The following is an 11592-nucleotide window of genomic DNA, read 5'->3' as shown; positions in this document are numbered from 1 at the left end:
GATTTTATTCTACATTGTATATATAATGCTTTACTATTTATTTAATATAGAAAACATATACATAGGATAAAAGAATTGTAATAACATGCGTGCACGCATGCAAAGAAAAGAGTCCTTCAAAACGGTGGCTTTCACTCAAATGCAAATATTACCTCACAAACCTTGAACGTATACATTTTAACAACCAAGTTTCAATAACAATCATGTGTTTCAATTAATGAAGATTTATGCTTCTAATTTCGTTTTAAATATACTAATAAAACAGCTAATGAAACTAAATAAAAAGAAAAAAATATTTTAGTTTGGGGGAAAGAAAAGAAGACAAAAAATAAAAAAAAAATCAAAGTTGAAATTGAATTTGAAGACCGAAGGTAGGGCCGAAACAGAAAGAAAAAAATCCGACAAAGCACGTGAACTTCATAGGAAAACTGACGGCTATTCCATATATGTACAAATGGTTAATACGTGTAATGTGGCCGTCAACCATTTCATATTTTTGAATGAATAAAAATTCGTAACTAGGAATCTGGGTTTATCTTCTACCAAGCATTTTTATTTATTTGGGATAAAATTGTATTATGCTGATATTTCTCACACTACATCCCAAAATTAAGTTTTTTTTAAAAAATCAGAATTACAAAGCAAATTTATTTATTTTATTATCCGAAGGCTATTTAAATTTTAAAAATTGATTATCCGCGTCATTCAAATCTAAATCCACAGATAAAACCCATTTTTTTTAAATTTAAAAAACCGTCAAAATATTACATTTGCCGATAAGCTTTGAGTTGAGTTCACTTCCGATAGGCGCAGGGAATCAGTCAGAAAAAAAAAAAAAAAAAGGGGAAATCGTAGAACCTGAAAAACATGACGCCCATCCGGCTGCCTAAAAATCTATTTTATCTTTTATTTTTGTACTAACAAAAAGATGTCTCTTCCGACTACGCGCGTCGTAAAGCGCGTGTCTGATATCCGCTTTAGTCAGTGAAGAGTGTAGACAAGAAGAAGATGGATAAACATGACCAGTACGCACATTGTCACACTTTTTTTTTTCTTCTGATTTAATAAAATTATTAATTAAAAAACAATTTTTTATAAAAAAAGTAAGAAAGAAAAAGATTCATATCAGCTGGAGAGAACTTCTGCCGCCCCTTTTTCCACATTTTGGGCAGTAACATTTCTGTATTTATTTTATAATTTATCTTCTTGTTTCTGCTTTTTCATTTCACAAATTCATGGAAATTGGAACCTTAGCATCTAAGTTTTTACTCCATATTTATTTATTTATTTATGGTTAAAACATAAAAAAAAGAAAAGAAAATATATACAACTTTTGTGACTGGAAGTTCTTTCCCACTTTTCTCTTCCTTATTGGCCAAATTTACTTCAAATTCGCCTTCTCACATTTCTCTAAAACTTTCTGCCTCTTCTTCTTCCAAGTGAGTTTTTTTTTTCTTTTTCTTTTTCGAAAAGATTTCAAGTATACTGATATGAGTGCATATATGTTTAGATAGAGTCTTGTGTTCGGTTTTTGCTCTTTTATGCAGTGGATAAGAATTGAATTTACTTTTTCTTTTTAAAATTTTTTAAGTAGTTTTGTTTTTTAAGATCATTCAGAGTTTTTAGATCACTGACTTCTTCTCTCAATTTTTTTTCCTGTTTTGTTTTTCAGATTGGAAGTTTCTTGTTGTGTACTTAATGGTGTGAAGATTTGGAATATAGACGGATATTTTTGGAGTTTGTTTAGAGATCAATGAGTAGTAAGAGATCTGGTATGGAATGGAAGAATTTAAACATCTTTTTGGGATTTTTGCTGATCTATGCAGCTAGGATTTCGTTTGGACTCACCAATCCTAGTGATGGTAAAGTTAATCTTGTAGCATTTTTATTTCTTTTTAGTTTAATTTGTTTGGTTACTGAGAAAATGTGGGAAACTGGAGGGAAATAGAAGATGGGGAGCTTGAGTTATATCACTGTCTAAAGCTGGAGAAACCGGCGTAGTTCGTTTGACTAAGTCAAATAGCTTAATGCTGAACAAATTTTGATTTCATAAGATTTTGTTCTCTTTAGTTTTTCCTTTTATTCTCTTCTAGCATGAAACTGTTAGCTGGGATTTTCCTCTTCAAATTTTCTAGGAGATTATCCATGGGTTCGCTTTAGCATTTTTTGATGCTTTAATGTTTGTGGTTTTGGTTCATGCCAATTCTTATGATGCTTTCTACTTATCATGTGGAGCTATGTATCTAATTGCCTGCATTGCTTTGCTCCTATTAGTTGCTGCGATTAATAGCTTATATGCTGCATTGGGCTCTCCCTTACTCCCTGGATGGATTGCTTCTGGCGGAGACCCCTGTGCTGAAGCATGGCAAGGCGTACAATGTAATGGTTCAGACATAATGAGCATGTGGGATGCCCCTTCTGTGACTCTTTAGTTTAATAATAGTTCTGCAGCATTGCCAATATTCACTTCTCTAATGTGATCCGGTTTTTACAGAGTTCTAAATGGTGCTAATTTGGGTGGACAACTGGGTGACAACCTAGGAATGTTTGCTTCTATTAAGGCAATGTAAGTGGTTTTCTTTTCTCTCTCCTCTTACAAACCAATTTCTGTGCACACATCTGTCACTGAACAACATTTTGTTATCATATTATTGTCTCGAATGGAGTGACCGGCACTTCAGAAAGTGATCGTTGTTATTTGTAGCCTTTTACAGTTGGGACTTCTGCTGCATTTTGGTTTGCATCGATGTCAAATGATGGGGGATTTGTAGGAAGTTTGAATGTATGAGTTTTAAACTTGTTAAACACTAAGTTGATGTCCTTGAACATAAGATCTCAAATTGAGGACTTTGCTTAAGCATTTTAAACAATCTTACCTTGGTTGATACATACGACTATTAATGCATTGAGCGATCAGTTAATCAGCTGCTAAGTGAGTGAAAATTGTGCTCTAGATATGCATGGCAAATAAGGGGGAGGTGTGAAGTATCACTTCTTCGAGTTACTACAATATGATATAACATTAGATGATACTATTTCTTTCTGATATGTTGAAACAGTGTCATTGATTTTTGTAATTTTTCATGTTTCAGAGATTTTAGCAACAACCAGATCGGGGGAAATATTCCATCCAATTTGCCTGTTACTATGCAAAACTTGTATGAATTATTCTCACACTGACTTCATATCTTTTCATCTTGTAGCAACTTCATAATACTCTTTAAATTTGGCAGTTTTCTTTCAGCCAATCAGTTCAGTGGAAGCATCCCGGATTCACTATCTTCTTTGACTATGTTGACAGACATGTAAGTAGTTGCTTTTATATTGTTTGAGATAATGCCTCCCTGGTCTTACTTTGAAACAGAACTTATTCGGACTTTTGTACTTTTTGTGCTGTCAGGTCATTGAATAACAATAATTTGAGTGGAGAGATACCAGATGCCTTTCAATCGCTTTCTGGATTGATCAATCTGTAGGTCCCAGATTTCAATTTAATTGTTAACTTCCAGGTTCTTTTCGTAGTTGATTCATAGTTGGAGTATTGTTTCATCATAGGGATTTGTCCAACAACAAATTGAGTGGATCTCTGCCACCATCAATGGAAAATTTGTCTAGTCTAACTACCCTGTGAGTTCTCTTCCTTTCTGAATGGCAATTTTAACTGTATGAACAAAAATGCTGATTGTCTCAGTTGGCAGACGTTTGCAGGCCAATCAGCTGTCTGGGACGCTAGATGTTCTACAAGATCTTCCCCTAAGAGATTTGTACTCTTCTCTACCATGCCATTTGCATCTTTTAGAATGAAAAAAAAAAAAAAAATTCAACTATAATTCTTTTACATTTCAAGAACTTGTTCTGAATGGTTTTAGAAGATTCCGGGAGGAATCTTGGCTAACGTCTCACTTTTTTCACTCTGTTCTGGACAGGAACATAGAAAATAATCTTTTCAATGGACCCATTCCTGAGAAGATGCTGAGCATCCCAAGCTTCAAGTGAGTCCTGTACTGTCATTACCTTTGAAGAGCTTAATCTTTAGTTTCAATTTTAAGCAAGCACACATCATTAAGGTTTCATGGTGTTTGATGCTCATCTGATGCCATAGATACTGTTATTAGATATGTTTGAAGCTTCTCTTAATATTGAGAAATACCAATAAGATCAATCATTTTGTCAAACTGGTTAAAATCTGGATATGGATTTAGGCACCTCGGGCAATTTTCCTTTTGACTTTTGAATGTTTTTTAAATGTTTTAGGTATGAGGTATAATCAAATATTAAAGAACTAGGCCTATTTATTTCAAATATGATTCATATCCAAATAATAAAAATGCCTCCAAAATTTTTTTATAGCATTTGAACTAAATATAATCTTCATTTTTGATGAATCTTCATCCACTTTGTTTTTAAAATCTTCTTCAAATATACTATTTGTATGCTTAATTTCTTTCTATTGCGATTATGTTTGTTTACATTGAAATTCTCTTCACAGAAACGATGGAAATCCATTTAATTCCACTGTTGCTCCTTTGCCTGGTCCGACATCACCATTAGCACCACCGCATGCGCCACCACGTTCTGTAGTACCAGCTTCTGGTCAAACACCAACATCTGATCAAACACCTGGGAAACATGCTGATGGGCCTTCTGTGTCGGAGGGATCTAATTCTAGTCAGAAAAAGAATTTCTTAACTACTAAAAGGGTGGTGTGGATATCAATTGCAAGTGTTTTGTTGTTTATAATATTAGCTTTAGCACTTCTGCTTTTTATGCCCAAGTGTAGCAGGGGAAGGGAAGAGGCTGGTGGGATTTTCAAACGGCATCAAGTAGGTGCATATAGAGGAAACAGAGAGAACCTTGTTGGGGATGCGTCCTTACCCACCACAGCCAGTCAAACAGAGAAAGGTGAATGACTTTGCTTTTACTCCAATTTCAGTTTAGATAATAGATTGTTTGCTGTTGTTATGAGGTTTCAATCACTTAAGCAATAATGTTTTTAAAATTTCATGAACAGGCCCAAAAGATGCAGTTATGAGACCATTGGGGGGTAATCAAACAGAGAGGGGAAGAATGGGGGCTATTGCAAAGCTACCGAACAAGGAAGAGAGAAATGTTGAAAGGATAGGCACGACGCCAAAGAGATTTGACCATGAGATAGACATGAGTGGCTACGATGCTATGTTGATGGAGCCCCCTCCTCCACCTCCTCCTCCGCCTCCGCCTCCCCCACCTCCGCCCCCTCCACCTCCTCCGGCACTTGCTGAGAAGGTCATTGTGAAACCCATTGTACCTAATGAAGTAACTGCAGGGCCTTCTGCCAAAACTCCAAAGCCATCTACATTTGCAAGGTCGTTCACCATTGCAGCCCTTCAACAATATACAAATAGCTTTTCTCAAGAAAATCTTTTGGGGGGTGGCATGCTTGGAAGTGTCTATAGGGCAGAACTTCCGGATGGAAAGGTATAATTGTTAGTTCTAGATAGATTTGATTCATTAGAATCAGGATCCCTTTGCTTTAATTGTTTTTCTCTGAGTGTCTGTGTCATTGCATCATAGGCTTGCTAAGAAAAAAAATAGAAAGAAATGCTAAGCCAAATACACCTTTTGAATTAGCTGAGCTGGTAACTACATATCTTAGCAATCATAACCTACTGCTTGTCAGTTCTAGAATTTATAATTCCAACTTTCCTCCCTCTCTCCTTCCTTTGCTTCACCCCTTATATGCATCTGTATACATTCACTTGGGCATGGTGCCATGGCATAAAGTAGACGTTGTAGATGTTATATATGTATTGTGTAGCTTCAGACTGATGCATGATCTTGTTGGATGCATTTGTAGTTACTTGCAGTCAAGAAACTGGAGAAGAGAGTTGCAAGCCAGCAGAAGGATGATGAATTTATTGAACTGGTGGAAAATATTGATCGTATCCAGCATGTAACTGTTGTCAGGCTAATGGGTTATTGTGCAGAGCATGGTCAAAAGCTTTTGATCTATGAGTATTGCAGCAATGGATCGCTGCAGGATGCGCTGCACTCTGATGATGAGTTTAAAAAGCTGCTTTCATGGAATACCCGTATCCGGATGGCTCTTGGAGCTGCTAGAGCCTTAGAGTAAGTCATCTAGCATTGTTTCTTCTCTATTCTAGTAGTTTCAGCTTGAGACTTTCAATTGGTTGCTTCTTGGTTGGAATCTTTGTTTAAGTAGATCAGGTGTAATCAGACATTATACAAATGCTTGAGCATGATGAGGAGTTATGTTATGAAATTGAATCTGGTTAGAGCTCACTGCTTTTGTTTTTAAAGACTAAACTGTAAAACAGTAAATCTAAATTAATGGGTGTAAAATAAAGATAACTATGAACAGGTCAAAAGGAAGAAGTGAAAAACTGCAGATGGTAGGTTTTGTGATGAATCTCCTCTTCTTTTCTGCAAAAGGCCTTTCTGCTCCGAGTAGCTTTTTGCTGGACTGGAAAAATTGTATTTGTAGCTACTTGCAGTCTAGAAACTGGAGAAGAATAAAAGATACACGTGCATTTCTTAGATCTGCAGATTGACATAACTAAACAGATATAGATTCATGGTTTCTTCCCCCTCAAGATACCGAGACACAAACACACTTCTTTTTTATTACTATTATTATTATTTTTTTTTTTTGGGGGGAGTGGGTGGTGTTAATTTTCTTTAATCATTTCCCTAACTTTTTGCGTTGAAATGCGCACCATTTCAGTCCTGATTTTCTTGTTTTATATGAAAAGGTACATGCATGAGGCTTGCCAGCCACCTGTAATTCACAGAAATTTCAAGTCTGCCAATGTTCTCCTTGATGATGATCTCGATGTGCGCGTCTCTGATTGTGGTTTGGCTCCATTAATAGCATCAGGTTCTGTAAGTCAGGTAGGTTTAAAGCTTGTCATCATCTTATTATTCCTTTTTAAGCTTCTCTGCAGTTTTCATATTTTTATTAAGACTGACTGCACAAGTTAGTGTCTTACAATTAATCAAATAACGTAAAGAAAAAGAAAAGTTGGAAAAGATGACATTTTTCTAGGAAGCATAAGTTTTGGGGAAACTAATTCATGTGACTCGTAGTATCACTAAACAGAATAGTGAATGTGTAACATCAATCTATTTTTATTTTCCTCTTCTTTATTTCTTCATAAACAAATCATATATCCTTGTTACCTTTTGGTGTAGAGAGAAAATTTGGAGGTTGCAATTGTCTGGTGCCGATATGATACCAGCACCAAGAAGAGGTATTCTGGCCTTTTCTGGTATGATAAATTATTCAGAGGAAGTCCTAGATAATTCTATATCTGGGAGAGGAAACTGACTTGTTCACTCACCTACCAGTATAAGCATAAAAAAAGAGTGGCTGACCTTTCCACTCTTGTTTGTTTGCCTAAAGCTTGTTTAAGCAGCAGCAACAGTGATCTACCCCAAGCTAATTTTTTTTCGGAAATTTGTACAAATGCCATTGGTATCCTATAAGCTTTGTTGTTGATGTAGCATAAACTGATAGTGTTAGCATTATCACTGATGCAGTAATAAGTAGCTCACTTAAGGGCATAATTATATTTCTTTCTTCTTTTTTCCTTTGTGGGCTAGGAAAAGTAATGTGATCAACCGTGTAGGGAAGATATTCAATACATTTCTGTTGTTTGGCCTTGATCTTTGGAAAATATTGAAATTATATCCTTATTGCTGATTTTCGTACTCTTCCATTGTAAGATCATTTTGTTGGGGGCAGCTGCATAACTCTTTCATGGTCATTTTGCTGGCAATTCTAAATTGTTCCACTTTCAGTTGTCAGGACAACTACAATCAATTTATGGTTATGGAGCGCCAGAATTTGAGTCTGGAATTTATACTTCTCAGAGTGATGTTTACAGTTTTGGGGTGTTTATGTTGGAACTCTTAACTGGCAGGAAATCTTATGACAGGTAAATGGTGAACCTTATTACAGTTAGAGAGTTATTTGTCCACTTCAATGATCTGATTAATTTTGTTGAAAATGTTATTCAGGACAAGGAGTAGAGGAGAACAATTTCTAGTGAGATGGGCAATCCCACAGCTCCATGATATTGAAGCATTATCTAGGATGGTTGACCCTTCTCTCAATGGAGAATATCCTGCTAAAGCGTTGTCACGGTTTGCTGATATCATTTCTCGGTGTGTCCAGGTGAGAATTAAACTTGTGTGCATACACGACTACTTATGAGACTATGCTATATAAGCATATGTATTTAGGAATGTGTCTCTCTTCCCCCATAGTATGAGTAGAATTTCTAATTTCTCGTCTAACCGCAAATTCAATTTCAATTTGCAGTCTGAACCAGAATTCAGGCCACCAATGTCTGAAGTGGTTCAAGACCTATTGGACATCATACGCAGGGAGCGTCCGAGTAATGAATCAATTGGAGACTGACTTGTGTTAGGCAATACACCTGATGAATTAGTTTATGATCCGAGGTCACAGGGATTTGATCGATCAGATGTTGTGAAAACACATCCATTGTAAAGAGGCAGCAGCGCACAATTTTACATTTGAAGCTCTTGCACAAGGAGGGGGAGGTCATTCAGTAAGAACCTCGCTGCTGTGACTAGGAACAGTCTGAATTTTCAAGTCTGTTAATTTGTTATCATTCTGTTGTTCATTAAATCATGTAACAAAGTCTTGGCTATGGCATAAATATGCTAACCATTTGTTTCGTGATAACTATTATTTTGTTACTAATGATTCATTACGATTTTGTTCCCATTTCATTTCATTTGTTTTTTTTTTCTTTGAATGGATCATTGATGTGTACAACATATGAACATATATTCCTGAATAGATTGTGTGTTTTTTATTTGAAACATAGATATTTAGAATCTTTGCTTTTATCAGATGGAAGAAAGGGGAAAACTGAAACTAAATGATTTGATAAATTACAAATTTTATTAAAGTGATTTATCTAAAACAAAATTATAATCTTAAGCTATTTTATAACAACTAATAAAATGATAAATAACAAAATTTAGGATAAATATTAAACTAATTAAAATTTATCTCCGCAGGTAAAAGACCAAGAGATCCTAATCAATTTATCAGTTCTATCTATGAATCTCTCTTGCGGCAAATAAAACTTGATTTGGTTGGGCTCTGTTTGCCTGCATGGTCATTCAACTCTGTCAGCGGAGCTTTCTGTGATTCTAAATCTTCAAGGGCACTTTCTGATCAACAGCAGAGATTTAAAAAAAAAAAATGTATAATGGAAGTTGTTTGATCAAATACATTCGCAACTTCACGAACTTTGAACCAGTTTAGAAAATTGACTCAACACTGTTTTGTTCTCACCATTATATACACACACAAAACTGTTACCTGCAAGATATATCCGTATCAACCACATCGATATAAGAACTCATGTTACTGGTAGTCTCAACCCAGCTGGTGCCCCTAATCTTCTTCACTCCTCTGTCTTCCATTAGCTGCCTAACCTTTAGAGCATCATTCCACCGTCCAATTGCTCTGTATACATTAGCTAGGAGAACATAGTTCATATGATGGTTAGGTTCCAGTTCAATCATTTTCTTAGCAATACGCTCAGCATTACTGGAACTTGTACTGGTTGTGCAAGCCCCAAGAAGTACGGCCCAAAGGGATGTATCGTCTCTAAAGTCTGCACTCTCTATCAAGTTTTCAGCTTCTTCCAGTAACCCAGCACGGCCTAAGAGGTTAACCATACAGTTGTAATGTTCAATTCCAGGTTTAATCCCATATTCCCTGGTCATTAAGTTAAAATATTTTCGGCCTTGATCCACCAAGCCAGAATGACTGCAAGCAAAAAGAACTCCAATAAAACTAATATAATCAGGCTTAATGCCTTCCTTGATCATCTCATCAAATATACTTAGAGCTTCCCCACCTCTTCCATTCTGAGCAAACCCATAAATCATCGAGTTCCATGTTATCAGATTTCTATTGGACATCTGCACGAAGATGCGATGTGCAAAATCTATACAGCCACATTTTGCATAAAGATCAACTAAGGCTGACTCTACGATAACATCTCTCCAGCCACCCCGTCTCACATACTGGCAGTGAACTTCTTTCCCTAGTCTTACAGCGGCTAAACCTGCACATGCACGGAGAATAGTTCCGAAACAATAGAGATCGGATACATCCATTTCCCTGAATATTCTAATAACAGATTCGTAGTCTTTATTCTGACAGTAAACACCAAGCAATGCAGACCAAGAAACCGAATTCCTTTTCGACATCCTATCGAAAATACGCTGAGACTCATCAATCAACCCACACTTTCCATACATGTCAAGAAGACTGCTCTCGACCACCACATTTCCACAAAGTCCATAGGTAATGACCTTAGCATGCACTTGCTTCCCTTGCCTCAACCTCCCTAAATTCCCACAAGCTGTCAATACTGTTCCAAATGTAAATCCGTCAGGGATCAACCCATGATTCCTTTGCATCAAATAAAAGAAATGCAATGCTTCCTTATACAAATCATTCCTCGTGAGAGAAGAAATAATAGAAGTCCAACAAATAGCATCCGGCTCAGGCAATTCATCGAACAACTGACACGCTTCTTTCAACTGCCAAATCCTCCCATAAAAATCAATCAATGCGCACAGAATTACACTATTCGAATCAAAACCACGTTTCGTAATCACCCCGTGCAAGCACCATCCCAGCCTCAACTTCCCAAGAACGGAACACACCTTGATTATAGCAGATAAGGTGAAGGCATTTGGCTCAACTCCCAAACCCAGCATTTCCGAAAACATTTCAAGGGAACACTCAGGTTTACCCGCTTTAATATACCCCGAAACCATTGAAGTCCACGATATAACATCTTTCACAAACAACCCATCAAAAACTCTCCGAGTTTCTCTAAAATCAGGACCCAACTTAAAATACAGAGCAAGTAAACTATTACCTACAAAACGATCAGTGTCGAGACCAGATTTAATGACGTGTGCATGGAATTGAACCCCAAGAGGAAAAGCTTGAACATTTGTGCAAGTTTGCAAGAGGGAAGCGTACAGAAATCGTTTATTGGAAGAGGAGGTTAGGGTAGGAACATGTAGGGTGTTAAGGAGGTGGATGGCGGGGACAAGTTGAGCTGACCTGCAGAAATGGAGGATTTGGAAATATTTGTCTGATGGGTGTTTAACGGAGTTGTTGGGGTTAAAAGAAGCCAAAGAGCAGCAATGACGTTTAACGAAGAAGAGCTTCATCAAACTGATTTATGAATGAAATGTGGTTCCCTTATGCTGTTGGCTTCAAATGTACTCTGAATTGATTTTTCTTTTTCAATCAAGGCATCCTCTGCAATAAAGATATTGAAAATGCAACGGTACTTTCTGAAATAACTTACAAATTTATTTATTTTAAGGCTTAATGGTAAATTTTGCTATTACATATTTTGTATTTTAATTTTTTTCTTATTAATTTTTGTTATTTTTCTCACATTGCTTTTCTTAAGAGATTTGATGAAAGTATCGGATGATGAATGATGTGAAATATTTTAATGAGATATAATTTATTATTAAAGTAATTTAATAAAATAATTATATATGAAAAATAAT

The 11592-nt window shown here is 36.1% G+C and overlaps 2 protein-coding genes across 8 annotated transcripts; one reads left to right on the top strand and one right to left on the bottom strand.

Moving 5' to 3' along the window:
* The first annotated feature begins 690 nt into the window (after positions 1 to 690).
* On the top strand, positions 691 to 8760 carry LOC108475969 (protein STRUBBELIG-RECEPTOR FAMILY 3). Of its 7 annotated transcripts, none has more exons than XM_053025475.1 (17): positions 691 to 1025; positions 1673 to 1862; positions 2275 to 2404; positions 2495 to 2566; positions 3093 to 3158; positions 3234 to 3305; positions 3401 to 3472; positions 3556 to 3627; positions 3699 to 3764; positions 3927 to 3992; positions 4490 to 4902; positions 5012 to 5457; positions 5837 to 6108; positions 6753 to 6891; positions 7801 to 7937; positions 8020 to 8176; positions 8324 to 8760. In XM_053025475.1, the coding sequence occupies exons 2-17, from the start codon at positions 1754 to 1756 to the stop codon at positions 8420 to 8422; spliced, it is 2388 nt and encodes a 795-aa protein (XP_052881435.1). In that variant the 5' UTR covers positions 691 to 1025; positions 1673 to 1753; the 3' UTR covers positions 8423 to 8760. The 7 variants fall into 7 exon arrangements, with proteins under 7 accessions (XP_052881435.1, XP_017633474.1, XP_052881434.1 ...); XM_017777985.2 differs by having other exon boundaries at positions 1012 to 1439; XM_053025474.1 differs by lacking the exon at positions 691 to 1025 and adding an exon at positions 1032 to 1171.
* Positions 8761 to 8916: 156 nt separating this feature from the next.
* Positions 8917 to 11356, bottom strand: LOC108475970 (pentatricopeptide repeat-containing protein At1g03540). The gene is made up of 2 exons (XM_053025478.1): positions 9362 to 11356; positions 8917 to 9147 (listed from the first exon to the last, which is right to left on the bottom strand). The coding sequence occupies exons 1-2, from the start codon at positions 11239 to 11241 to the stop codon at positions 9036 to 9038; spliced, it is 1992 nt and encodes a 663-aa protein (XP_052881438.1). The 5' UTR covers positions 11242 to 11356; the 3' UTR covers positions 8917 to 9035.
* Between the last annotated feature and the right edge of the window lie 236 nt (positions 11357 to 11592).

Source organism: Gossypium arboreum, chromosome 3, assembly GCF_025698485.1.
Source record: "Gossypium arboreum isolate Shixiya-1 chromosome 3, ASM2569848v2, whole genome shotgun sequence".
NCBI classification, from domain to species: domain Eukaryota; kingdom Viridiplantae; phylum Streptophyta; class Magnoliopsida; order Malvales; family Malvaceae; genus Gossypium; species Gossypium arboreum.
Note: the sequence above shows the minus strand (reverse complement) of the source record. Positions and strands in the feature narration are given on the sequence as shown.

What these genes read in the sequence shown, in the direction of transcription:
- LOC108475969 (XM_053025475.1), top strand. Translation starts at nt 1,754, where the DNA reads ATGAGTAGTAAGAGATCTGGTATGGAATGGAAGAATTTAAACATCTTT. An exon ending in ACTCACCAATCCTAGTGATG is followed by an intron (nt 1,863 to 2,274) that starts GTAAAGTTAATC and finishes TGCTCCTATTAG; the next exon opens with TTGCTGCGATTAATAGCTTA. An exon ending in TCATTTCTCGGTGTGTCCAG is followed by an intron (nt 8,177 to 8,323) that starts GTGAGAATTAAA and finishes TTCAATTTGCAG; the next exon opens with TCTGAACCAGAATTCAGGCC.
- LOC108475970 (XM_053025478.1), bottom strand. Translation starts at nt 11,241, where the DNA reads ATGAAGCTCTTCTTCGTTAAACGTCATTGCTGCTCTTTGGCTTCTTTT. An exon ending in GATACGGATATATCTTGCAG is followed by an intron (nt 9,148 to 9,361) that starts GTAACAGTTTTG and finishes ATGACCATGCAG; the next exon opens with GCAAACAGAGCCCAACCAAA.